Raw genomic sequence first — 26,320 nt, 5'->3', positions numbered from 1 at the left:
GCACCTTAAATACTATCAACTTGGTCCCTGATAAAAACATTTCCCTGAAAGCAATACATTGCCCATACATCAACTAGTCCATCAGAGAACTATTTGGTTCTCAGATAGCCTTTCAAACCCCTTGCTTAAAACGACACCTGGAGCAGTTCCCAAATTCCTCAAACAAATTCATTTGCCTGATGACAGAAAAGTATGCTAGGTAACACTGCTAGGATACGACTCAAAAGACTAATTGTTCCTCGGAAGTTAATAGCCCTTCAACAAAAGAAAGCCCAAGACAAGCCTGAGAAGTTTTGTTTGTCATTTTAAACCAGGGCTGCAAATTCTTGGGGCTTTTACCAAGATCTTGTAGTTACATCCCTGAGCTTTGGATCTAGGATAAGTACATGTATAAAATGATTCCTTGTATTTATATTTTACATACATATTTTGTATATAAAATCTTAGGATTTTTCGCTAGTAAATTTTGGAATATTGTCAGATTCTCAGGGGCAGCATTGTAAAAAATGGTCATTTTCTTGTGTGTCAGAGTAAGGAGACAAAACTAGTTATTTGATCGTATGCCAAGATTTTTACTCAAATTCTACTGTAGGACAAAATCTTGGAGATTTGCTGAGCTAGGCGAATGAAACGAGCAGGAATGGTTCTACAGACCAGATTTGGTTTAACATAGTCTAATCTGACCTGCATAAAAAAAAATCACTTTTTAGGCTGATTTCAAATTTGCAAAATTTATTAATTTAAATTTTCCAGTAAAAAGTATGAAGTTCAGTTCATCTGTCATGCGAGATTCAGACCAAAGTTTAGGGCACAATCAACAAAAGAGGTAACAAAAACTCTTTTATTTATTAATTTTGGGGGGAGGGGATTTAAAATACAGATATCTATTTTTGTGTGGGTTTTCTGTAAATTGCAAAATACAGTTTATCAATGCTACATATAATTAATTCACGCAGAAACGGTAATTTATTTGCAATTTCAATTTCCAGGGTAAACTGTAGATTTCGGTCATATGTATCAAGGTGATCTAGAAAACCCCTAAGTTCATTTTCACCATAATTCCAGAGCGACATTAAATCACCCATGTGTCCCCAATAGATTTTTTTTTTTAATATGAATTCAATGCCCAACTTTCACGATGTTCTACATAAATATTCACTAATAGCCCGGATAGCGGTGCCCCAATGGGGAGGCCTTTTATTTGTTGATAAATAAAAAAAAACACGTTTTTTTAACTGAAAGTAAGGAGCGATATTAAAACTTAAAATGAACAGAAATAAAACCTCGGAATCTATTCCTAATGTTGAATCATCGATTAAATGATAATTTTCTTATATTTTATTTTTTTACAATGGCTCAGATATTGCTACATCAATATTAGTATACATACACTATGTCAAAATTACATATTATTGTATTTTCTGAAATGCTTGCATTTTTAAGTTTTTACACTAAATATACCGAAATACTTATGTACAATTTTTGGGAATAGAAGGCTGAAGGTTGTACATAGCCACTTTCGAATATTGAAAGCAGGGGCTTTCGTAAATGCTACAAAAGGTCTTAAAGGAATACCTTGCTTATATAATTTTGGTAAACCGTAGAATTTTGGACAAACGCTACCACGGGGGAAAAATTTATTATACTATTGTAGGGTGATTTTACTATTTTGTTTTATATTCTTTAATTCGGCTATAATTCTATTCACAAACTTATCAGTATGATCGTGACTCACGGTTGTATATGTATTTTTGTCTTTTTTGTGTGAATAAATATTACTGTCATAATTTAACGTATCTATAACTACAAATTAGTTGCTTTTGTCTACTTTTGTTATTATAATAGACGGGTCTTTGCGAAGATTAGACAATATTTTGATGTTGTCATAATCTAAAATATCCATAACTACAAATGAATTGTTTTTGTCTACTTTTGTTATTATAATAGACGGGTCTTTGCGAAGATTAGACAATATTTCGATTTTGTCATAATCTAACATATCCATAACTACAAGTGAATTGCTTTTGTCTACTTTTGTTATTATAATAGACGGGTCTTTGCGAAGATTAGACGATATTTTTATGTCATGCAAAATGTCTGGCGTCAAATTAGTAGGAAAAATAACTTTTTTTTGGCTGCCATAAAGTGTGTTCATAAAACAAGACCTAATTTCACCTGGGTTAGAAATAGATGTGTAATGTTTGTGCTAAGAGGATTCTAGAGAGGTAACTATATCTGCCACAGGAGCTTGTTTTGGTGGAAAAGAGAATTTTTGACCGTTTTCAAGATATTCCATGTATTCCAAAAGTCACTGCAAGTTTTAAGATCAGAGTTAATAAAAAAAAATCTTGAGTTAAATATCAGGCTAAATAGATCTTTTATTTAATTTGACTTAAATTTTGAGTTAAATTTTAGCGTCATAGCGTTCAACAGAAATCCGAGTTTAAAAAGTCACAAGAATATTACCTAAAACTGAGGACCAATATAGAAAAAAAAAATGTAACTAAATACAAATTTCTTAAATAACTGACTATTATGAACGAGTAAATAACTATTTTTAAAAAAGGCTAATTTCGTGATATTCATTCTAAATACACATATGAACTATTGAGGCATTATATGTGTTTTCCCACGAGCTGATTGGCGTATTAAATCCAAAATTAATATTGATAATGATAATAATATTTTTACTTACAATAAACAATAGACTCGTTTTATATTTTCTTACTTTGATTAGTATTTCCAGTAAAGCACTAGGGGAATGAACATTTAGATAGCCCTTTCTTCAGGCCTTGCATGAGTTATCTAAGAAAAACAACATATTTGAGAGGCTACTAAATCACAATAAAAATCAAAGGAAAAGTATCCTCAAAATATGATTCCACAACTTCTAAAAAAAATCAAATCCAACTAAAATACTTTATAAAACTTAAGAAGTTAAAAAAGATTAAAGTTTAAACTATTGCTTCACCAGAGTATCTTGTACACTTAACCTGTCAAAACGATTGGAAAATAAAAGATCTTAGCTTCACTTTCATCAACTGAAACTATCTTCCTTTTTCTCTTGAGCAGAAAAATGAGAACTATAAAATTTGCAGTCAATCATTTTCCATACTCTACAAACGAATTCATTTGCTTGATGATGGAAAAGTAAATGATGCCTCTTTCGTTAGGAAACATTGTCAGAAGACATAGCAAATCCAGGTTCCCAGTCCCATTCACGGCCATGCCATTTTCTCATGACCTGATCTCACAACACGCAGAAGCATTTCTTTTTATTTTCTCAATAAATTGTCGGGGACAAAAAGAATAGCGAGAAAAAATAGGTAACTGCAAATTTGGGAGAATAATCAGAGGAAAAATAATTAAATTTAAGATGGGCACATCTTGTCAGCAAACACCAAAACTCTAGAGAGATTTCCAGAAGAAAAGTTAGACTAACACTACCAGAACTAACATGGCTTCGTGATTTCATATACTTATGAAATCACGGAAGTGAAAAGACCGAACGTAAAGAGTGATATAAAAAAGATGGAATCCACGGTTATAAAATTCGTCTTTTGTGTTCCCGTTCCCTTAATAATGCTTCAATCAAACAGTTCGTGGTAACGAATTGTAGTAAGGAGCGACCCAGCTCGGTAGTAAACGTACGGAATTCCGATACTACAAGATACATCAAAAGAATCAGATTTTCATGTTGATTTTAAATATATAAGTTTCATCAAATTTAGTCTTTGTCATCAAAAGTTACGAGCCTGAGAAAATTTGCCTTATTTTGGAAAATAGGGGAAAACACTCCCTAAAAGTCATAGAACCTTAACAAAAATCACACCATCGCATTAAGCGTATCAAAGAATCCTATTGAAAAAATGTTAAGCTCTTATCTAGAAAAATGTGGAATTTCGTATTTTTTTTTTCAAGGGGTCATCATATCGACTAAGTAGTTCTAGATTGTCGCAAGAGGGCTCATTCCAACAGAAATGAAAAGTTCTAGTGCCCTTTTTAAGTGACAAAAAAATGGAGGGCACCTAGGCCCCCTCCCATGCTCATTTTTCCCAAATTCAATGGATCAAAATTTTGAGATAGCCATTTTGTTCAGCATAGTCGAAAACCATAATAACTATGTCTTTGGGGATGACTTACTCCCCCACAGTCCCCAGAGGAGGTGCTGCAAGTTACAAACTTTGACCAGTGTTTACATACAGTAATGGTTATTGGGAAGTGTACAGACGTTTTCAGGGGGATCTTTTTGGTTCGGGGGGACGGGGTTTGAGGGGAAGGGGCTATGTCGGAGGATCTTTCCTTGGAGGAATGTGTCATGGGGGAAGAGAAATTCAATGAAAAGGTTGCAGGATTTTCTAGCATTACTATAAAAAAAAAGAAAAAATAAACATGAAAAAGTTTTTTCAATTGAAAGTAAGGAACAGCATTAAAACTTAAAACGAACAGAGAGTATTACGCATATGAGGGGTTCTAAAAATACTTTAGCATAAAGAGCGAGGTATTTAGGAGGAGATAAATACATCGCTCTTTCTGCTAAAGTATTTTTAGTAATTTCAACTACTTATTCTACGGCCTTTCTAATTCAGGGGTCACTCTTAAAGAATTGGGACAAAACTTAAGCTTTAGTGTATAGAGCTAGGTATTACTAAGGGGACAAACCCCCTCATATACATAATAAAAATATATAAATATAGAAGTTTGTTACGTAAGTTAATTCTTAAGTTAAGTAGCCTATATTTTTTACTAATAAAAACATTCGTTAAAAATTAAAAGTTCTGGTTGCCTTTTTAAGTAACGTAAAATTGGAGGGCAACTAGGCCTCCTTCCCTACCCCTTATTTCTCAAAATCAGCTGATAAAAACTAAGAGCAAGCCATTTAGTCAAAAAAAGAATTAATATGCAAATTTCATTTTAATAATTTATGTGCGGAGAGCCAACATGCATTAATCCAAAAACGTCCAGAAATTAAATAAAAAAACTAATCTTTTTTTAACTGGAAGTAAGGAGCGACATTAAAACTTAAAACGAACAGAAATTACTCCGTGTATGAAAGGGGCTGTTCCCTTCTCAACGCCCCGCTCTTTACGCTAAAGTTTTTTACTGTTTAATAAAGCAGAATTGAGAGAAAGAGTCAAACTTTAGCGTAAAGAGCGGGGCGTTGAGAAGGGAACGGCCCCTTTCATATACGGAGTAAATTCTGTTCGTTTTATTTGATGTCATGGGACGCATGCGCCTTACAGTGAAAGAATCAGCGCGTTTTTCTTTCATTTTTTAAGCAATGAACCTTAGGAATTTTACTTGGTGATACTTAGATTGTTGAAGACATTATCCAAATCAGAGATACTCACAAGGGGAGGGGGTCTAGTTCTACGCCCCCCAATCCTAAATTATCCGGGAATTCTGGGCAGTTCTTATTCAAATTGTCAAACAGAAATTATTTTTTATTTGTTATCTTTTTTTATTTATATTTATTATTTATTTATATGTTTTCTTATTATTTATTTATTATTATTCATTTATTTATTTTATTATATATATTTGTCATTTATTATTTATAATCGGCCTCCAGGAAAGCCTTCAATTATTGCACCGTCATATTGAAATAAAAATCCTGGTTACGTGCCTGGTTCGACCTCTACCCAGCTTAGGTCAGCGTATCTTACGGCATCAGGAGTAGGATCTTAGTTTCATTCCATCCGAAGATACTTGACTCAAAGAGCATGTACTGCAAAGGTCTATTCTTTGAAGTAAAAACTAGTTTCAATCCTGATGACCATATTTAGAAAAGAACATTTATAAGGAAAAATCGCTTTAATCCAAGATCTTGCTACATTATCGAATTGCTTCTTGCTGAGCTACCAGCCATCCCCCCCTTATTAACAGGTATGCAGCATAGCATCGAACTGTTTTCCAATTTACATCCTGGAAAAATCGTTTTAAATATTCACACACCTTTCACATAGTTGTCAGTTTCCACACACAAATTCTATAATTCTCTAAGGAGATATTGATCCTGTGAGATCTTTCACATTTTTCGTCAGAAGTGTTTATAAAGGGAGGTACTCAAAAGGGTAATTAAATAACAAGGGAAAGGATTCCCTACTTCATAACTTTCCCTTGCCACTCTTGTTAAGAGACTTTGTCCTATTAGTTTTCTAGTTCCCATTTTTCTAACATTATTCTTTTATTACCTTGATAGGTGGGTAGAATTGTTTGCGCAAAAACCTTTAGGCCACGACCCAGGGGGTGCCGATTCACAAATCAGTAGTGGAGCAAGGACTTTCTTCTATTTTTGGTGAAGATATCCAAAGATTATTTTTGGAGAGCTTGGAGGGAGATGGGGCAATTTTTCTCAACTTCTTCGATGAAAACAACAAAAAAAGGTATTTAAAAAAATTATGGGGGAAGTGCCCCTTTTTCCCAAAAATCGTCCGATAAAAATTTTGAGATAGCAATCTTGTTCAACATAGTTAAAAAAAAATCCCAAAACTATGCCTTTGGAGAAAACACGACCCCCTCCCAACCCCTGGAGATAGATCTTAAAATTATAAAATTTGTCCATTGATTATGCATAGTGTTTGTTTTTGGGAAGTATATACAAACATTTTTGAGGGGGGATTTTGCGCTTTGGGTGGGTTTCCATGATGATATTGTTCCGTGTGGAGTAAAATTTCCAGAGGTGAATGGGGGTGACAGAATTCCAATGCGAAATTCTTTTTATTTGTCTTACTTTCTCTTTGCCTACTCAATCTTGCATGTGGAGATGTTCCAAGGGAATTGTCAGGGGAAATTTTCAGGGGAAATTTTCAGCGTGTTTGGATTTGAAGGAAATGAATTCCAAGGTAGGGGGGATTTCCGGAGTGATTGGAATAACAACTTTATTTTTTTTTTCAAAAGACAGTATGCTAAGGAGAATTTTCAGGTTGAATCTTCTGTGAGAAAGTTACGGAAGGGGGAGGGGATTTTCAGTGGGGATAGAATTGTCCGGAAGGAACTTCACGTGGGGAGTACATTTTACATGGGAGGAACTTTCCACAGAGCAATTTCCCTTTAGGGGAGGGAGTTGTTTTAAGGAGGGTGAACCAGATTTACCGGAATTATTTGAGAAAAGATATGAAATTAAACGAAAAAAATAATTTTTTCAACTGAAATGAAAGAGCTTTAACCCTTGTTAATACCTTGCTCTTTACGCTAAAGTTTAAAAGTTTGTTCCAATTTTTTTAAGAACGACACCTGATACACAAGGGCCGTGTAATTAGAATAGTAAGGCTTCTTTTAAAAGCGCTAAAAAATTTAGCGCGAAGAGCAAGGTATTGAGGAGGGGAAAAACCCCTTCATATACGGAATGGTCTCAGTTTGTTTTGAGTTTTAATGTTGCTCCTTACTTTCAGTTGATTTTTTTTAACTTTCATCAAAATAAAAAAAAACACAACGTAATTGACAAATTTAATATGAGTAAGGTAGATTGCATCTATCCCGTTAAATATTATGGGTCTTAATTACTCGCCACTAGACTCTACATCATCAAGTTCAACTAATAAAATGGTTTAAAAGTTTAAGCATCCCTAGCAAGTTTCATACTAAGATACTAGAACCAAGAGCATATCCAGGTGGAGTTTACGAGATTTTAGCCACCACCACCCCCCCCCCCCCCGAAAAAAATAAAAATCCTGGATACGGTCCTACTTGTAACTCCTGAAATGTATTTAATAAATTAATACAGATTTATTTTTATGCTTCACTGTTCTCCATTCGTTAACCAACATCACGATTAAATTCAAAGAAAATTTGAAGGACAAAAAATATTTTCCGACTAATTCAATTAGATACTTACGTATTATACGAGAAACACTCGAGACACCCGGTTTAGTTTGCAATATATAGTGATAAAATATAGTGTCTGACCATGGATAGCTATGTTTTAATTAAATATTTAGTGGGTATTTTGGTTAGGTTAGGTTCAAATAGGTTTGTTTAGGTTACGTATTTAATAAAGTGTATGCTTTACCCCCCCCCCCTCCAATGTGCAAATATATAGCCCATATTTGTTTCTAAACTATTATATTTTTATCTTACTTAGGTTTCTTTCATTAGCATTATCAAACTTCACTTCTCGAGTGTTTCCCGTATAATACTTACGTACCTTTAACTATATTCCTTTTATTTTACACATTTTTACCAGAGAGAACTGCTGGCAATTCTATTTTCCATCTTCTTCAATTTAAATTACATAGCAATCCCAATAGTCTTTTAATATACCGGTATTCTTTGGATCGAGTCACAAGGTCGAAAGCCGACTTTTTCCATACTAGGAGGTTTTTTATTTCCTGAAATAGGTCCAACATTGGGGGAGGGTAGAAATTTTTCAAGAGAAAGGAGTTACCTTGGCAAAATTCCCAGCAACGTCCTCACATGTATGAGAGGCATGATTCCTCAACATAGAGGACCGGATTTCACCTAAGAGATATCAAATTACCATGTACCAACTATAGAAAGATACGGGTATTTGATCCCGAAATATAAAACGTTACAAAGAAAAAGAAGCTATTATCAAATTATCAAATTAATCAAATTAAAAAAGGCCAAATTAAATTAAATTACCAAATTAATTACCAAATTAAATAATAAATTAACAAATTAGATTGAATTACCCAATTAATCATTATCAAATTAAAAAAGGCTATTATCAAATTACCATGTACCAACTTTAGAAAGATACGGGTGTTTGATCCCGAAATATAAAACGTTACAAAGAAAAAGAAGCTATTATCAAATTACCAAATTAATCAAATTAAAAAAGGCCAAATTAAATTAAATTACCAAATTAAATAAAAAATTACCAAATTAAATTGAATTACCCAATTAATCATTATCAAATTAAAAAAGGCTATTATCAAATTACCATGTACCAACTGTAGAAAGATACGGGTATTTGATCCCGAAATATAAAACGTTACAAAGACAAAAAAAGCAATCAAATAAAAATAGCTTACAGTGATGTGGTTGTAGATACTCTGAGTCCAGCCATGAAGGTCAACCAATCGATACAATGCAGCCAGCTTACATCGAAGCATCTTCTCCCCCTTAATATAAAACAAAGATTCTGGTCCTTTTATGTCATTAATGGGAATAATGGCGCCGGTCTTCATACGAGATCCTGATCCAAAAATATCACTCAAGTTTTGGGAGCTAAATATGGTACCTCCATCCCGTGAGTGATGTTCTACTATCCGCTCCAATTCTTCTTTAAAAATTCGACTGGCCATCATTGCTTCCACTCGCTTCCGTCTCTCCATATCTCGTACATCCTAAAATGGTAGCGAATTCGTAAATTAAATATTCGTAATTAAAATTCATAAATTAAAATTCGTGATTAAACGTGGCAAATTGAAGATTCGATTGGTCACCATTGCTTCCATCGCTCCACTCTTAAATCCTAAAATGGTAGCAAATTCGTAATCAAAACTAAAATTCATAAATTAAAATTTGTAATTAAAGGTAGCAAATATTTGTAATTAAAGGTAGCAAATTAAAGATTCTACGGGTCATCATTGCTTCCATCGCTTCCGTCGCTCCATTACTCGTAAATCCTAAAATGGTAGCAAATTCATAAATTAAAGATTCAGAAATTAAAATTCGTAATTAAAGGTAGCAAATTAGAGATTCGATTGGCCATCATTGCTTCCACTCGCTTCCGTGGCTCCATATCTCGCACATCCTAAAATAGTAGCAAATTCATAAATTAATGATTCGTAATTAAAATTTAAATTCATAAATTAAAATTCGTGATTAAAGGTAGCAAATTAAAGATTCTGCCTCCACTCGCTTCCGCCGCTCCGTATCTCGTACATCCTAAAATGGTAGCAAATTCGTAAATGTCTCTTATAACTATCGTGGCTATTATAATTACCAAGAAGTTATAATGTTGGCAGAGTCAAGGATGAGAATTTGAGAGAAACTTTCCAGGAACAGTTGAATACTAAACTGGAGAGTTTAAAATTTGACAATTTGGAAGTTAGATGGAATAATTTTAGGAGAATAATTTGTGAAGTTGCTGATGGTGTTTTAGGGTAGAAAGTTAGAAACGCAGCTAGAAATAAGAAATGTATTAGTAAAATATTAGTTAACATAACGTATTCTCACATTCTTAAATGTCTATATAGAGGAAGGATACAGAACTGCAATTCTGGGTGCACATGGTCCAAACCTTTAGCTTTATAAGGATAAGAAAAAACATGCACAGAAAGATGCACTTGTATTTAAGAAAAGCGGGTATTATGCTCAACAAGTTCAAATTCTTATTGATTTTGAACCGCGTTTATTTTTCTCTCCCTAATATTATTTGGGAAGTCTGGATTCTTCTGGGGGGGGGGATTCTCTTTGTAAGTCCTTGTTTCCATATTCCTATTTTGTATTCATATTTTAAAAGTATGTATTGGGATCATGCTCCCAAAAAATTGTGAGCATGACTGCAATTTGTAAAACAGTTTCAATTTTGATGTCTTTGTTACTTCAAGGTTTGTTAAAAATATGAAAACAATATCGCTGTGAGTCATATTCTTCTTTGAAAATTGAAAACATTATCCTTATACTTATACACCATAATTGTTATTTATTATATTATACACCAAATATATACACCATATTATACAAATATATATACACCATATTATACACCAAATTGTGAGCATGACTGCAATTTGTAAAACAGTTTCAATTTTGATGTCTTTGTTACTTCAAGGTTTGTTAAAAATATGAAAACAATATTGCTGTGAGTCATATTCTTCTTTGAAAATTGAAAACATTATCCTTATACTTATACACCATAATTGTTATTTATTATATTATACACCAAATATATACACCATATTATACAAATATATTATACAAATATATATACACCATATTATACACCAAATTGTGAGCATGACTGCAATTTGTAAAACAGTTTCAATTTTGATGTCTTTGTTACTTCAAGGTTTGTTAAAAATATGAAAACAATATTGCTGTGAGTCATATTCTTCTTTGAAAATTGAAAACATTATCCTTATACTTATACACCATAATTGTTATTTATTATATTATACACCAAATATATACACCATATTATACAAATATATTATACAAATATATATACACCATATTATACACCAAATTGTGAGCATGACTGCAATTTGTAAAACAGTTTCAATTTTGATGTCTTTGTTACTTCAAGGTTTGTTAAAAATATGAAAACAATATCGCTGTGAGTCATATTCTTCTTTGAAAATTGAAAACATTATCCTTATACTTATACACCATAATTGTTATTTATTATATTATACACCAAATATATACACCATATTATACAAATATATTATACAAATATATATACACCATATTATACACCAAATTGAGAGCATGACTGCAATTTGTAAAACAGTTTCAATTTTGATGTCTTTGTTACTTCAAGGTTTGTTAAAAATATGAAAACAATATTGCTGTGAGTCATATTCTTCTTTGAAAATTGAACACATTATCCTTATTAGGATAATCCTAATTACACATCATCCTAATTAAACACAATAAATGATCCTGATTCTACATTTGAGTGTTTCAAGGACATGAGAAGAAACCCTCGTTGTTTCACCCAAGGGTCGCAACGGCTTGTTGACGATTTTGCAAAGATGAAACCTCGGTGGTTCCCCTTGTTACTTTGAGTGTTGTAATATTTTTTTCTCTTGTTTCGTTTTTCCTTTTTGTAAATATAGTTGACCTGAAAGATCTCTGATGAAAGAAAACTGAGATTTTGGTTACAACCCTCAGCATGTTAATGAAGATTACTTTCACCGACGTATTGCTTACTTAAATAAGAAAGTCTCTCGCTGATGAAGGCCAGCCTGTAGTCTGGTTGAATTTTGCACTTTTAGTTTAATCACTTAACCTCGTTGATTGTGATCTTCGACGTTATAAGTTATCTTAAAGGTCAGTGTGGCTGAGTTCCACATTCGGTTACAGTACATTTCCAAGCAACACACGGGTGCTGAAAATGCGTTTTTACTTAGAATATTCGATCGATGTGCTGTCAAAACCCATGAAAAACATTTTTTCTTACGCGACACGAAGTGAGTCGGGAAGGGGGGGGGGCAAGATGGATTTCATGCCCACCCCAAGATTTGGCCCAAATGGCACCTCTGTAAACTAGTCCTATTCCATGGACTATAAATGTCTATACTCGTTTCTTTTTGCACGCAACTGGAAGGGATAGCTCTTTATTAATTCATTACACTTTTACCTAACCGTACTTGCCTTATTTTTGTGAAAAGAGCGCAACTAATATTGTGGGTTTTCAAAGTCTTTCCTGGAAATGTAAAAAAAAAAATATTCTAAAAAAAATACAGTGTCTTCATGTTTTGACCTTTTACTGTAGCCATTGGAATTCTCCATATTTATAACACCTTGTTATCTATGTGTAACTCCTTATCTAACTTAAGCTAGCAACATATTTTGGCAGAAAACTAAAACTAACTTTTGCATATAGACAAATGTAGAAAAATAGATGTCGCTGGCACTCAGAAGCTGGTTTATCTAAGCATTTCCTTTCCAGTTATACCGACAAGAAACTTTGGCAATCTTAATGAAATAGTAACAGGTGGTTTACGTCAAGGGCTTAATTTATGACAAACGAGGGAATTGCAATTTGTGCCTGTAGTTCACTTTCTTTTTCATTAACACAAAAAGGAAAAAAAAAATCAAGCATCAGGCTGTGTTTGCATCTTAAAGGAACAGTTGTTGTACAACAGAGGCCAGAGTTCAAACGATGAGGGGGGCCATGATGCCAGAAAAAATTAATTTTGCTGGGGGGAGTACTTAGACCAGCGTTGGGCGGATTTCCTCTCCATCATTGTTGATAGACATGGCTGGAAAATAATTCAGTAAGAAGTATACGGGTGATTAACTTCAGAAGCTAGGGCGGATCAGGTTGTTTGAAAAACGAATGATTCAAAAATGTTTTTTTTTTTATGCCAGGATATAAAAACTTCCGGTAAACTTATGCATTTTATTGGACATTGGGGATGACTCTCCCCCGCTCTGCATGAAAGTAATATACTTTTAAACTTGAAAAAATAATGTAAAAACATCTTCTAGATTTCTATCGGCCTGTAAGATTACACATTGTCTCAACAGAACAGTAATGGGGGGATGTAGGGGATCCAAAGAATTTTAAGAAGACAGTGATGCATAAAAATGAGAAATTGTGAGTTAGTATAGGGCCGAATTTCGGAGAGAAAAAATAACAGCGCATTAATATACCCTAAAATCTGATGTATAGCCTTGAAACGTTTTAATTTCGAACGAATTTGGTCCTTTAGTCCCGTAAAAATCCACGGAACTTAATATTCTTTTACTTCTGACAAAGAATCAAACGCAAGAATAATTTTTCGTGGGGAGGGGGCAACAACGTATCCAGGATTTTTTTCTGAGGAGGTTTTACAGAAAAACTTAAAATGTACCAAAAATTTGTTTAAATTCATTTTCGTCACGTTTTTACGAGTCAGACGAACATTTCAGATGGGATCAAACCTCCAAGAGACGGTAGCAAAATACTAATTTTAAGATTTGGCGGGGCCCAGGAGTCTAGCCCTCCCCCAACTTTAACATATTTTTTCGTGGGGGAGGGGGCAACACCGTATCCAGGTTTTTTCAGAGGGGGTTTTAGAGAAAAATTTAAAAATTAAAAATTTGTTTATATTCATTTTTGTCACGTTTCTACGAGTCAGACGAGCATTTCAGGGGGGGGTCAAACCTCCAAGAGACGGTAGCAAAAACCTAATTCTAAGATTTAGCGGGGCCCAGGAGTCTAGCCCTCCCCCAATTTTAACATATTTTACGTCTTCTCTGTTTTCCTTTTTTGTGTGTGTGTGTTTTTTTTTATTCGGACAAGTTTCTTCTGATTTCGTACAGTCTTACTTTGAAGAACTAGGACAGATGGATGATTGAAGCTACGTCAAGTTACCACATTTTACACGCACCTTCAAGCAGAAAGGACGATATTTTTAAGCTTCTTGCCAAAATTCCAGGACGGGCGCTCTTTTAGGCACGAACAAAAGTGACATAATTATTTTTACACGCTTGGTACAATAAATTAGAAGGACGATCAACTTAGATCGTTTACGATCGTAGCGCCGATGACAAACACAAATTAAGCCGTAAAAATCGATGGTCGCTTATACATTCTTCATACTGAGTTAGGATATGAATTCCAGTAAATTAATACAAACAATATTGGTACTGTACATGGTTTCGGGCATAGTATGTGACATAAATATGCTTTACATTCAAGACCACCATGGGGGGGGGGGGGGCAGCCCCCAACAAGAAGTGACCAAGTTTTGTAGAAGCGCAAATCTTGCTAAATATACCCCCTTTTCGGCAAAACCAAACAACCGAAATAAAAGCCCAAACCTTGCCCCAAGAAAAAAAAACATTTAAACACAACCCAAAAAATGTTGCCGGCATCTTTCATTACATTCGCAGAACTAAGAGATTTAAGGGAATTAGGGATTTTGGCGGTGGGAGGGCTAGTGACTCATAAACATCGTGCTTTAATACACAAGACAATGTTTTTCGTGTTTTAAAACACAAAACAAGGGGAAAATATATCTTATTATTTGATAGTGTCTCTCACTGTCCCACCTCCTTTCCTTTCATATCAGTTACCACATTAGTTCAAATATTTTCTGCAAGGAGATACTTTCAATATTATCTTATTTACAGTCACCTCGGTTATTTTTCAAGTTATACAGTCTTTTTAGCTTTTTATTAATCTTGTGCACCAACCGTCATTTGGCTCAACCGGCTTTCAGTTGCTTTCCTCTACACGCCCTACTCTACTCTGTAAATATTATACCGTATACATTTTCAGTGCAACCGATATTTAAATTTAGCCCGGAAGATTATTTATCTAAAGGAATTGCCCGTGATGATGATTCCCCTATGACCCGTTGTAACCCCTATAACCCCAAAAATAATATTTATCTGCGTGTGCCATATAAGTTTTCGTCAATAAAGAATGACCAATGTTTGTATTTACGTTCTTGGAATATCCATGTAACATCAAGTTACCTAGATATACTCCAGTTACTAGATGGTTTTTGCTTCCCAGTTCGATGTGGTAGGACTGTTTGGAACGTTTTTGTGTATGAATCAGTCTCTTTCGCTTTATTCATTTCCAGGGTACAACCTACATGTCAAAAATCGTACTTCACTAGGCCAAGGTGGTATTGCACTTTTGGTGAAGAAAGGGGTCAGGAGTGGTATAAGGGATGATCTTAGCATATGGAGAGAAGGTAAGGTGGAAATTTTTTCAGTAGATATGGAAATTAATAGCCAAATTTTTTTAATTAGTATGGTATATAAGCCTCCTAGCGCTCACTTGGGTGAGTATACTGATGTATTCAACGAGCTCCTTGATAAAAGCCGCGAATGGTGTTAGTCATATAGTGATGGGAGATTTTAATCTTAATCTATTGGATCTATCTAGTCAAAATGGTGATTTCTTGAATTCTATGATAACAAATGATTTATATCCTTTTCGTCAATTTTCCAACGAGAATCACGAGCCAATTTGCAACGATCATTGACAATGTACTTGTTCGTTTAATTGATTTGAATCGGAGTTTTTCCGATCTGATCATGTTTCCTGGGTCTGATCATCTACTCTCAGCTACAATTTGTTGTAGTTTTAAACGAGTCAAGAAAAAAAAATTAGATTTCGGCTGACCAAAAAAGAAAATCTCCTGAAGTATTCAGAAGAAGTGAGTGTAACAGACTGGAGTCAATTGTTTGAAGAGAAAGAATGCCCTACTAAAGCCCTGGATTGTCTGATGGAAGTCATTAGCCCTATTTATGAAAGGACGTGTATAGTAAAAGTTTTTAAATCAAAGAAGCTTGTTCCCCGTAAACCATGGACAGAGGAGATAATTGACCAAATAGAATTAAGAGATCGGCTGAAACACATTTGGATTTCAAAAGAGATAAGTCTTTTATTTTATTTACGAAGCAAAAAAATCTGGTGAATAAACTGAGGAGAAAAGCAAAATCTGATTATTATGGAAATAAGTTGGAGGAAAGTAAAGGTAATATGAAAGAAACGTAGAATATTTTAAACGAGATCATGGGTAGTAAAGGAAAAGAGACCACGGCAGACATTAATTTGGAAGGATGTAACCGTTGTGATTCAACTGAAATTGTAAATAAGTTTGCTACTTTTTTCGTGAATATTGGCTCCGAGGTGCAATCTAGTGTTAGCAATAAATATATTGGAATGAACTGCAATACTATTAATGGCGTCCGTGGTGAAACATCAAATGTAGAATTTCAGCCGTGCACGAGCAAGAAGTGCGTAAAGTTGTGCAGTCACTTAAGTCTAATTCTGCCGGTGTAGATGGTTTGTCTCTTCGAGCCCTTAAAGCGATTTTAGTACATATTCTTCCCTGTCTAGTTTTTATCATTAATCTTTCCCTAGAAAAGGGAAGTTTTCCGGTACAGTTCAAGGTGGCAAAGTTCATTCCATTTCGCAAAGGTGGTCGTAAGGCAGATATACAAAACTGGGGACCCACATCAATTCTACCTGTCTTTTCAAAGATACTGGAGAAAGTCGTACACAAACGGCTCTATAATTTCCTTCATATGGATAGGCTTTTGAGTTAGACAGAGTTTGGGTTTCATAAGGGTCATCCCACGACGCACGCCTTACAGCATCTAGTTCAAGTGTCAACTGTGCGTTAAACTCAGGTAACGTACCTATGTCTATTTTCATTGACATTAGAAAAGCGTTGGACACGGTTGACTACCAAGTATTGCTTCATCGAATGAGAGGTCTTGCAATAAATGGAGTTTATCTAAGATGGTTTGAGAGCTATCTTTACGGTAGGTCCCTTAAAGTCGTTTTAAATGATGTAGTCTCATCGTTGTTGACGGAAACGCCAAATCGACGCCATATGCGCCATTAATGGCTCTGAAGGATATTTACCCTATCGCCCCTCAAACCAAATTGTTGGTTACGTTCATGACTAGGTTTCATCATACTTTGTTAGAAGGTAGACTCCACTAGGAAGGAGAGGAGGTCTGCAATAGCCCTATGGGGAACAAGAAGGTATTTAAAAAAAAAAAATCAAAAATAAAGCGTGAAAAATAATCCTATTTAAATCCTGTTACATAAGAAAAACAATTGGTAGTACTTCCCCCTGGAAAAATTTAATGTTTTCGCTGTGCGATTTTGACGAAAGCATCTCTTACACTTAAACTGAATATACAGCATAATAAAAAAGAGTTGTGACGGAAAAGCCCAATTACGCCACGGCTTAATTGATGAACATACTCATAGTCGATATTTCATAGTCAATATTTCATAGATTCATAGTCGATATTTCATAGTCGATATTTCATAGATTCATAGTCGATATTTCATAGATATTTCATAGTCAATATTTCATAGATTTTCATAGTTGTGAATTGCTCCAACTTTTAGGTTCAGACTGTCAGTTTCCTGTCTACAGCCGCTAGCATCGCTACCGCGCATTATGTCCCAAAAATAAATCGAGTTTTCGTAACTGCATTGGTATCTAAGCTGTGGTTCCACGTTACGTTTTGATTTTGAAAATAGCAAATTCAAAAAAATAAACTTGCCATCTATATTCCATTGGAGCTTATTTGGATTATCCATTGGAGCAGTCGATATTTCATAGATTCTAGGTTTTGGCAGAGGACAGACACCGTTCTACGTTTTGTTAGAAAGCACTTCGATGAAAAAACAAACCCCAAAAGGAATGAAGAAACAACAGACGCGTTCAAATACCTATCAACAGAAGGAAGAGATAGCAAATATTTTAGAACACTTAGAAAATATTTTGGCCATCCAGTTTACTCGACACAAACTTGTCAAACAAAGGGACATCTATGTAACATTTCCGTGGAAAACAGTCATATGAAAACAAACGATTCATCTTTGCGCACATGAAACATGAGGAGCCAATCTATAGACTCAATTAGGCCTAGTGCCAATATAAATTTCCTATTTATCTTCCTCTCTCTCTTAGAAAAGAGGAAATGGAAGCAATTTAGACTCATATCCAAGTCTCAAGTAAAAACACCTTTGATAATATATATATTGTATTGGGTTTGCCCACACTACTGGCAGTGGGCCGGGAGGGACCCCTCCCCCCAGAATTTTTCTGGTGCCCTCATTCCTTGTTTTTTCTAAATTTCATTTTTTTAAATTTTTTTTTTAATTTTTGGCGCCCTTGTCACATTGGAGCCCCCCAAAATATTTCTTAATGGCGCCCTTGTCAAATTCCCCCCAGACTTAGCTCTAGATCCGCCCCTGGCCCACACAGTAAAGACAATTTTTACAGCCTTTAAATATCACCCTGCTTTTTCTTTTCCATCTTCACTTTTAGCCTTATTGTATTCCAAATCTATTCTGAGGTTAATCAAGTGGCGCACGCATCTGCTAATCATCGCCAAACTCGTCATAAAGTTTAGTTCTCACAGAGCGCGAACATTGCATCGCCTAACAAAAATTGCTTGATAAAGCCCATAAAAGACCTTACGAAGCCAAAAAAAATCGCTTAGCCACGCTTCAACTTAAAGTTGAAAAAATCGTATAGCAGTGCGATATTATTAAGAAAAAAGTGAAATGAGATTTGAAAATTAACAACAGGCATTAGATTGTATCCTGTATTGTATGAAAAATGCACAAAGAAAACAAGGACCTCATGTGAGTAAAAAAAAATAAAAAATGCAGGGAAGGAGATGACAAAAAAACTTTATGAATCAGACAAAATGGGGTTGGTATTTGTGCAATTTTTCAATGAGTAGCTTAGCTCCAACAAATATCACAAGCTATTTGCTTGTAAGTAAAGTTAGTAGTCACCTTTTATAAGGAAAGTAAGGGCACAAACAGAAGCACAAAGTATTCTCATTTTTTTTCATCATCTCTTGAAGCGAAAAAAATCGCCTTCAGTGAGAATTGCCAAGCGACTTTCGTTTCGTTCCATCACCAGCAATTTTTTTCGCGCTCTGTCAAAACTTAGCTTAAGAAACAGAGGCATGTATTTGGCAATCCTCGTTAAACTGTAATTTAACGTTTTGTTCTCACCAACTGCAAAATCGAAATAACGAAGTGGCTTCGCACTGAGCTGCCAAAATGTTGTTTTTCCAACTTTCGTTGTAGTCACGAAACACGAACCAGAGTTTATATTTCGTTTACGAGCTGCTAAGCTTTATCGAAAAATTAGAAAATAAATGCTCAAACGACTCGCATGTAACTTCCCAAGGGACTAAATTTATCGAGCAATAACGATTTGTAATCTTAACTTGCGTCGTATAATGCGTTGTAGTGGCGTTGCGTTATTATTAAATAGCGTTCAGACTTGTTGAAGTAGGAACAAATATGCAAGTATCACACTCAAACCAGTTTCTCCAACCCCGTCGGAACACCAGCTTTGCTCGCCAATCCCCAATTTTTACTTCTGGGAATTCCCTTCCCAAAGTTTTGGAAATTCCCTTCCCAAAACTTAAAAAAAAAATTTTGAGAGCTTCTCGTCCCTTAAAATAAAAATTTGAACATTTTGAAATTTTCCTCTCGTACTTATTTCCAAATTTATCTTTATTTAGGGTCTTATGCTTACTTAGGTCTGAACTAAGCTACCCTTGATTTTATTGGGTATCTCCTGTGATAGTCAATATACCTTCGGTTAAACTTAGATTTGAAGAACCTCATGGAATAATTGATACGGACTCGTTTGTAGCAAACCATAATAATTTCATAAAATTAAAACAAATTAAATAATAATTATTAAGATTATTAAATAATTTAAATAATAAACAAAAAATATTTAAAACATACATTATAATTTCATTAATGAACTGAAAACAATTCGAGTTTTAATTTATATAAATTTGGAGCTTTTCTAGGAGTTAAAATTTGAAAACTAAAAGTTTTCTTAGAAGTTAACTTGAAAACAAGTAGTTATTAGTTTCTAGTACAGATTTAAAAAGTTGCAATCAAAAGGGGGGAGGCGGCAAAACTAGAAAAGTCCATTTTAGGTCAGTATTTATTGGCTCAAAATGGTTCTTCTAGCCATTCTTTCAGAGCAATTTTATGCCAGCCAACAGCTTTGCTATTACAATACGTATATGGCACTTCGTACAGCCAAAAGTCAAATTGTAAATGTAAAAAAAGGAAATAAAAAAAGATTTATAGTAAATAAAGTAAATAAAGACAGTAAATAAAAAAGATATAGTAAATAAAGTAAATAAAGACAGAAAATAAAAAAAGATTATGCTGCATTGAAGCTATACAGAACAAAAACAAGAGCTAAGAGCTCATATGGCACTTGTGACGAGGCGAGAAAAGCTAAGAGCCAAGAGATCATATGGTAAGAGCTCTAACAAAATTCTATGAATCAATAGATTGATTTAAAAAGGAAAATAAGAGGCTTAATGCCAGTCAGGATTTAAAATAAGAGCTCTGAGTCACGATGTCCTTCTAAATATCATTCATTAAGATCCGATCACCCACTCGTAAGTTATAAATACCAAACATTTTATAATTTTTCCTCTCCCTTTAGCCCCCCAAATGGTCGAATCTGGGAAAACAACTTTATCAAGTCAAATTGCGCAGCTCCCTGACACGCCAACCAATTTTCATCGTCCTAGCACGTCCAGAAGCACCAAACTCGCCAAATCACTGAACCCCTCCCCCCAACTCCCCCAAAGAATCCAGTACGATTCTGTCAATCACGTATCAAGGACATTTGTTTATTCTATCCACCAAGCTTCATCCCGATTCCTCCACTCCAATTGTTTTTCCAAGATTTCCCCCTCCAACTCCCCCCGATGTCAAAAGATCTGGTCGGGATTTGAAATAAGAGCTCTGAAACATGAATTCCTTCTAAAAATCAAATTTCATTAAGATCCGATCATCTATTCGTAAGATAAAAATACCCCAATTTTCACGTTTTCCAAGAATTCCGGTTTCCCCCTCCAACTCCCCCCAATGTCACAGGATCTGGTCGGAATTTAAAATTAGAACTTTAAAGCACAAGATCCTTCTAAATATCAAATTTCATTAAGATCTGGTCACCCTTTCGTAAGTTACAAATACCTCAATTTTCAAAATTACCCCCCCCCCCCCAATTCCATCAAAGAGAGCAGATCCGGTCCGGTTATGTCAGTCACGTATCTTAGACAGGTTTCTATCCTTCCCATCCAGTTTCATCCTGATCTCACCGCTTTAAGTATTTTCTAGGATTTACGGTTCCCCCCAACTGCCCCCCCCCCCAGTTACCCTTGATCCGGTTGAAATTTAAAATAAGAGATCTGAGTTACGAGGTCCTTCTAAATATGAAGTTTCATGAAGATCCGATCACTCCTTCGTAAGTTCAAAATACGTAATTTTTTCTTATTTTTCAGAATTAACCCCCACCTCCCAATAGAGCGGATCCGTTCCAATTATGTCAATCACGTATGTAAGACTTCTGCTTATTTTTTCCACCAAGTTTCATCCCGATCCCTCCAATCTAAGTGTTTTCCATGATTTAGGTTCTCCCACCCCAAACATCCCCCAATGTCACCAGATCCGGTCAGGATTTAAAATAAGACCTTTGAGACACGATGTCCTTCTAAATATCAAATTTCATTAAGATCCGATCACCCGTTCGTAAGTTATATATACCTCATTTTTTCTAATTTTTCAGAATTAATCCCTCCCCCAACTACCCCAAAGAGAGCGGATCCGTTGCGTTTATGTCAGTCATCTATCTAGGACTTGTGTTTATTTTTCCCACCAAGTTTCATCCCGATCCCTCCACTCTAAGTGTTTTCCAAGTTTTAGGTTTCCCCCTCCCAGCTCCCCCCCCCCCCCCCAATGTCATCAGATCCGGTCGGGATTAAAAATAAGAGCTCTAAGACACGATATCCTTCTAAATATCAAATTTCATTGAGATCCGATCACCCGTTCGTAAGTTAAAAATACCTCATTTTTTCTATTTTTTCAGAATATTTTTTTGATACACTTTCCAAATTTCATCGTCCTAGCTTACCTGGAAGTGCCTAAAGTAGCAAAACCGGGACCGACAGACAGACAGACCGACAGAATTTGCGATTGCTATATGTCACTTGGTTAATACCAAGTGCCATAACAATATAGAAGAAAATACGGGAAATATTGCAAGCTCCATCATAATAATAATAACCCAAAAGCAGGCCGTATGTAAAAGATGATTATCGTGTCCGTTAGCAAAGTCAGCTGGCCCATCTAAACTTGAAGGACCGGCTAAATATTTCCAAAACCAAGTTTTTATTAGCAATAAATGAGTAAAGAGCAAATAAACTGTTCTGGGTCCCTTGTTTGAGACAACAGATGTCAGTTTAAAGTTTGTTCCTATTATATAAACAATCCCAGTTTTAGATTCCCTTACCGAGCTTACTTGAAGCCATGACAAAGCACCTCCAGCCTAGAATATAATAGGAACAGTCTAGAATAGTCTAGGAGCAGTGTAGAACAAGAAAAGTATTCAAGAAGAGTGGAAACGCTTTGGAACACCTTTTATCAATCTTTTTAGGGTTATAACCCCCCTTCCCAGTCACTAAATCACCCACATTATCTCATTTCTTATTGACTGAGTTATTGATCTATTATTGCTTTTTCAATTTTTATACCTTTACTTTTATCAGCAAGAAGCTCTTTTGTACATAAATTTCAGTTTTTCATGAACCACGAAGCCCCCTTTTCAATGTGATCCCTTGGAGATTTACGTTGTCCATGGGAGTACGGGTTCAAATCCCAGTGTTGCAAAAAAAAATCCCAAGTCCTAGCTTAGAGTGAGGGTCAGTGGCCTGACTCTGCAGCCTCTGTCGCTTGGGGTGTGGAGGCAATGGACCTTTGAGGCCTGATTCTTAATCCAGTTGGGTTTGACCCATCATAATATTATACCCCTGGGTATAATAGCAATAATGGAAATTGTTTTGAAAGGCCACTAAAATATAAACAAAGAAACGATAACGAAATACTAATGTTATACAAAATAAACCGAAAAATGAAGAGGTTGAAAATACATATGTCAAAATTAAAAGACATCATGAAACAGTTGAATGATTCAACTGAATGATAAATTTGCCAAAGGCAATTAGTTCCATTGGGTTCTCTTTTGACGTATTTTCACAGGCAAAAATTATCCCCTATTTTTGCAAAGAAAAATATCCTATCCGGCTAACTAATGCTCCAAGTTAAGGATGCTGAGCGACAAATCTAGACAGACAAATAAATACAAACAAATATCTCATGTCTTAAAACCTGATTGGTTCGTTTGCAAGACATATTAAGGCAATAAAATGAACGAGAAGTGTTCGACAACATTTTTTATGACTACTCTCTATTTCTCTGTCTTCAAATCCTTTAAAAATTAATAAAATGGAATACCTTTGGACAACCAAACTCTTCCTAGTGAAATATCTGGTTAGTTTTAATTAGGAAAAATGCAATAAACTTGTTTGATCTTTTTCACAATTAAATATTTTTAGATCACCCTGATCTCATTCCCGAGACTCTAGTGTTGCCTCTTTGGCAAAAATTCTACAGGAAAAATGGAAAAAAAAACTTTTCCTCCTAATTTCCGAGCACGCTGCCAGGATTGCATAAATAATACAAGTTTTTCATTATCTACTCCAGTACATCCTTCTAATTTGATTAGGTCTACCTTCACGATCATGATTTAAAAATTTAATTAAATACTTAATAATACAGGATTGCATAAATAATAATAGTAATAATACAGTAATAATAATAATAATAAATAATAATAATTATTATAGTAATAATAATAATAATAAACAGTAATAAACAGTAATAGTAATAATAATAAATAATAATAGTAATAATGGTAATAATTGCATAAATGCATAAATAATAATACAGGATTAAATAATAATAATAGGATTGCATAAATAAATAATACAAGTTTTTCAGGATCTACTCCAGTACATCCTTTTAATTTGATTAGGTCTGCCTTCATGATCATGATTTAAAATATTTAATTAAATACCAACATACAAAGGGGATAGGGAGTGAGGTCTGTTCAAGATTCCCTCAGGAAATTCGTGTAAGAATATGGAACTAGGGATTCAGATGTCGTCCCACAGCCCTAAAACTGCAGGGGTTGTTATATAGGTGTAATCCAATATTCCAACACCAGTTAATATGAGACCCCTGGAAGCCAAGATAATGAGTGATCGAACTTGACTCTAAAACATGGGAACTTGGAAAGGTTGAGGAAGATTTGTAAAATTTGTAAAAAAAAAAAAAAAAAAAAAAAAAAAATTAATTTTTTTTTTAATTTTAAAAATTAAGATGTGTAAAAAAAAATACAGAATTGTCTTGGGTACTCGTTTAATAGACCGTGTATTTAACAATAAGCCTTATAAAAAGTGATGTTCAACCACACTTTCTAGGGCTTTCTAGGGCTACCATGTTTTACGGACGAAGGGAGACATATTGCCAAACATTGTGCTCTTTGGCCATCCACGTGAGGTCAAACGAAATACAAGTCACCCTGAATGGGGTGCGAGGAGGTCATAAGCAAGACTTTAAGGGAAATTGGACCTTTATGGGAGATAATAAAGAGTAAAGCTTTGAATAGATTAGAGGAACGTGCACAGTTGTGTTGCTCGGCTTGGTATTATAGCTGCTAATAGTCATATTAAGCGGAAAATGTTTTAAGAATCAAAGAGACCCAACCAAATTCAGTTCGGCCCACAGCAGAGACGCCAAGAAGGACAGCAGAAAAACTGGAGGATCAGATCCTGAACCAATTGGGGGGTTAAGAAAGTCGGTCACAGATGGACAACCCAATGGTTGGCAGCAGACCGCACTGCATAGTTCCAGACAGGTCTCGAAGATCATTGATGCCGGGTAAGGTGGAAACGCCTGATTCCCGCCACAAGTAACTAAACTTAGTTCCGCCATTGTGTCCAATAAAATACTGCATGTTTACGTCATAGAATTTGTTTTTCGGAACACAAAGCCTCCTCCTTCTTAAGGGAGCCTTCAATCCTAGACAATCCCTTGAACTTCTGGCTCATTTGCACTTATATTTAAGTATATCCATGCGGCAATTTTTGGCAAGAGAAATAGCTACGCTTGACTCATTTAAGAGGACAGTTTAAATGACATCATCTATTTAAATCAGTCAGCTCTAATACACTTTTGACAAGCGTGGTGAACAGGCGAGTCCGCATCTGTTCACACGAGAATTTTTTTTTTTGAATCGCCAACCAAAATAAAAAAAAAAATGCTTTTAAATTTGGACCAATCACTTTCACATGTGTATCGTCAGAGGTTATTATATATCGCTAGGATATGGGACCTTTTTATGATTCCCTCAAATCGGTCGAACTTGTTAAAGGAATTTGCTTCTCTAGCATTTTTTTTTTTCAAATTTTCCCTTGCGATTCATTTCCCTATTGTACTTATTTTACATGCTGCGCTACAAACGGACGTACCATGTTAAAGAACGCGCGTCAGAAGTTCCCCGCCGTACGATGTACTATGACCCCAAGACAGCTCAAGGTCAAGAGAAAGGCTGGGCGGCCCAGATTCAGACTCCGCTGAGATTACAAATAAGATTTTGTGCGATTGCTAGTGCGGTGGTCAGAGGAGACGCTCTAAACACAAAAGGCTGAGGAGTATTCAATAGCGTGTCGGCCTCAGGCAGCTTAGCGTTGAGACGATTTTGTAATTATAGTAAAGCAAATTATGTATACTTAATAGCATAATTCAGTGTTGGGCGATCCACAGAAAATGGTAAAATTCTTACACAGACTTTCCAAGTCAAAATAACAAAAAAGGCCGTTGTTACCACATTTCAAGAGGGATCACCCTCCCTCCGAGCATATTCAAGGGAAATTCCTTCTTCCCCACGGAAATTTCACCCTGCGTATTAATAAGAATCACGTTTTTAAACTTAAAACTATTTGAAAAATTTTCCTCGGAGAATACCCCACTCTCCTCCTGGAAGATCCTCTCGCTTACAATTTTCTCCGGAAAACCCACTAAAGATTAAAATAGACAATTCTACCATAATTTTACAGCTAATAACTGGTACAATCAGATTTCCTCTTATTCTGCAAAACTTCTAGAACTAAATGAATTTCCACCTCAGAATTTAATTAGCAAGTTGTTTCTTATAAAAACCGACCTGTTGTAAAAAAAAATATATATATATATATATATATATATATAACTTGAGCAGTTGTTGCTTGAAGCACCAAGGAC

The 26,320-nt window shown here is 34.9% G+C and overlaps 1 protein-coding gene across 9 annotated transcripts in view; it reads right to left on the bottom strand.

Moving 5' to 3' along the window:
• The window catches only part of LOC136029916 (protein hu-li tai shao-like), a 133,330-nt gene that overhangs the window by 86,500 nt on the left and 20,510 nt on the right, over positions 1–26,320 (bottom strand). For 8 of the 9 annotated variants that reach the window (XM_065708436.1, XM_065708439.1, XM_065708438.1 and 5 more), the window contains exon 3: positions 8,997–9,311. In XM_065708436.1, coding sequence (XP_065564508.1) covers positions 8,997–9,311 — 315 coding nt within the window. Of the gene's footprint in view, positions 1–8,996; positions 9,312–23,470; positions 23,603–26,320 lie in introns of those variants that run through there. The other variant, XM_065708435.1, reaches the window with a different exon arrangement.

The sequence above is a fragment of the Artemia franciscana genome, chromosome 8 (assembly GCF_032884065.1).
Source record: "Artemia franciscana chromosome 8, ASM3288406v1, whole genome shotgun sequence".
In the NCBI taxonomy this organism is placed as follows: Eukaryota; Metazoa; Arthropoda; class Branchiopoda; order Anostraca; family Artemiidae; genus Artemia; species Artemia franciscana.
The sequence above is the reverse complement of the archived record's forward strand: the minus strand, read 5'-3'. Positions and strand labels throughout refer to the sequence as shown.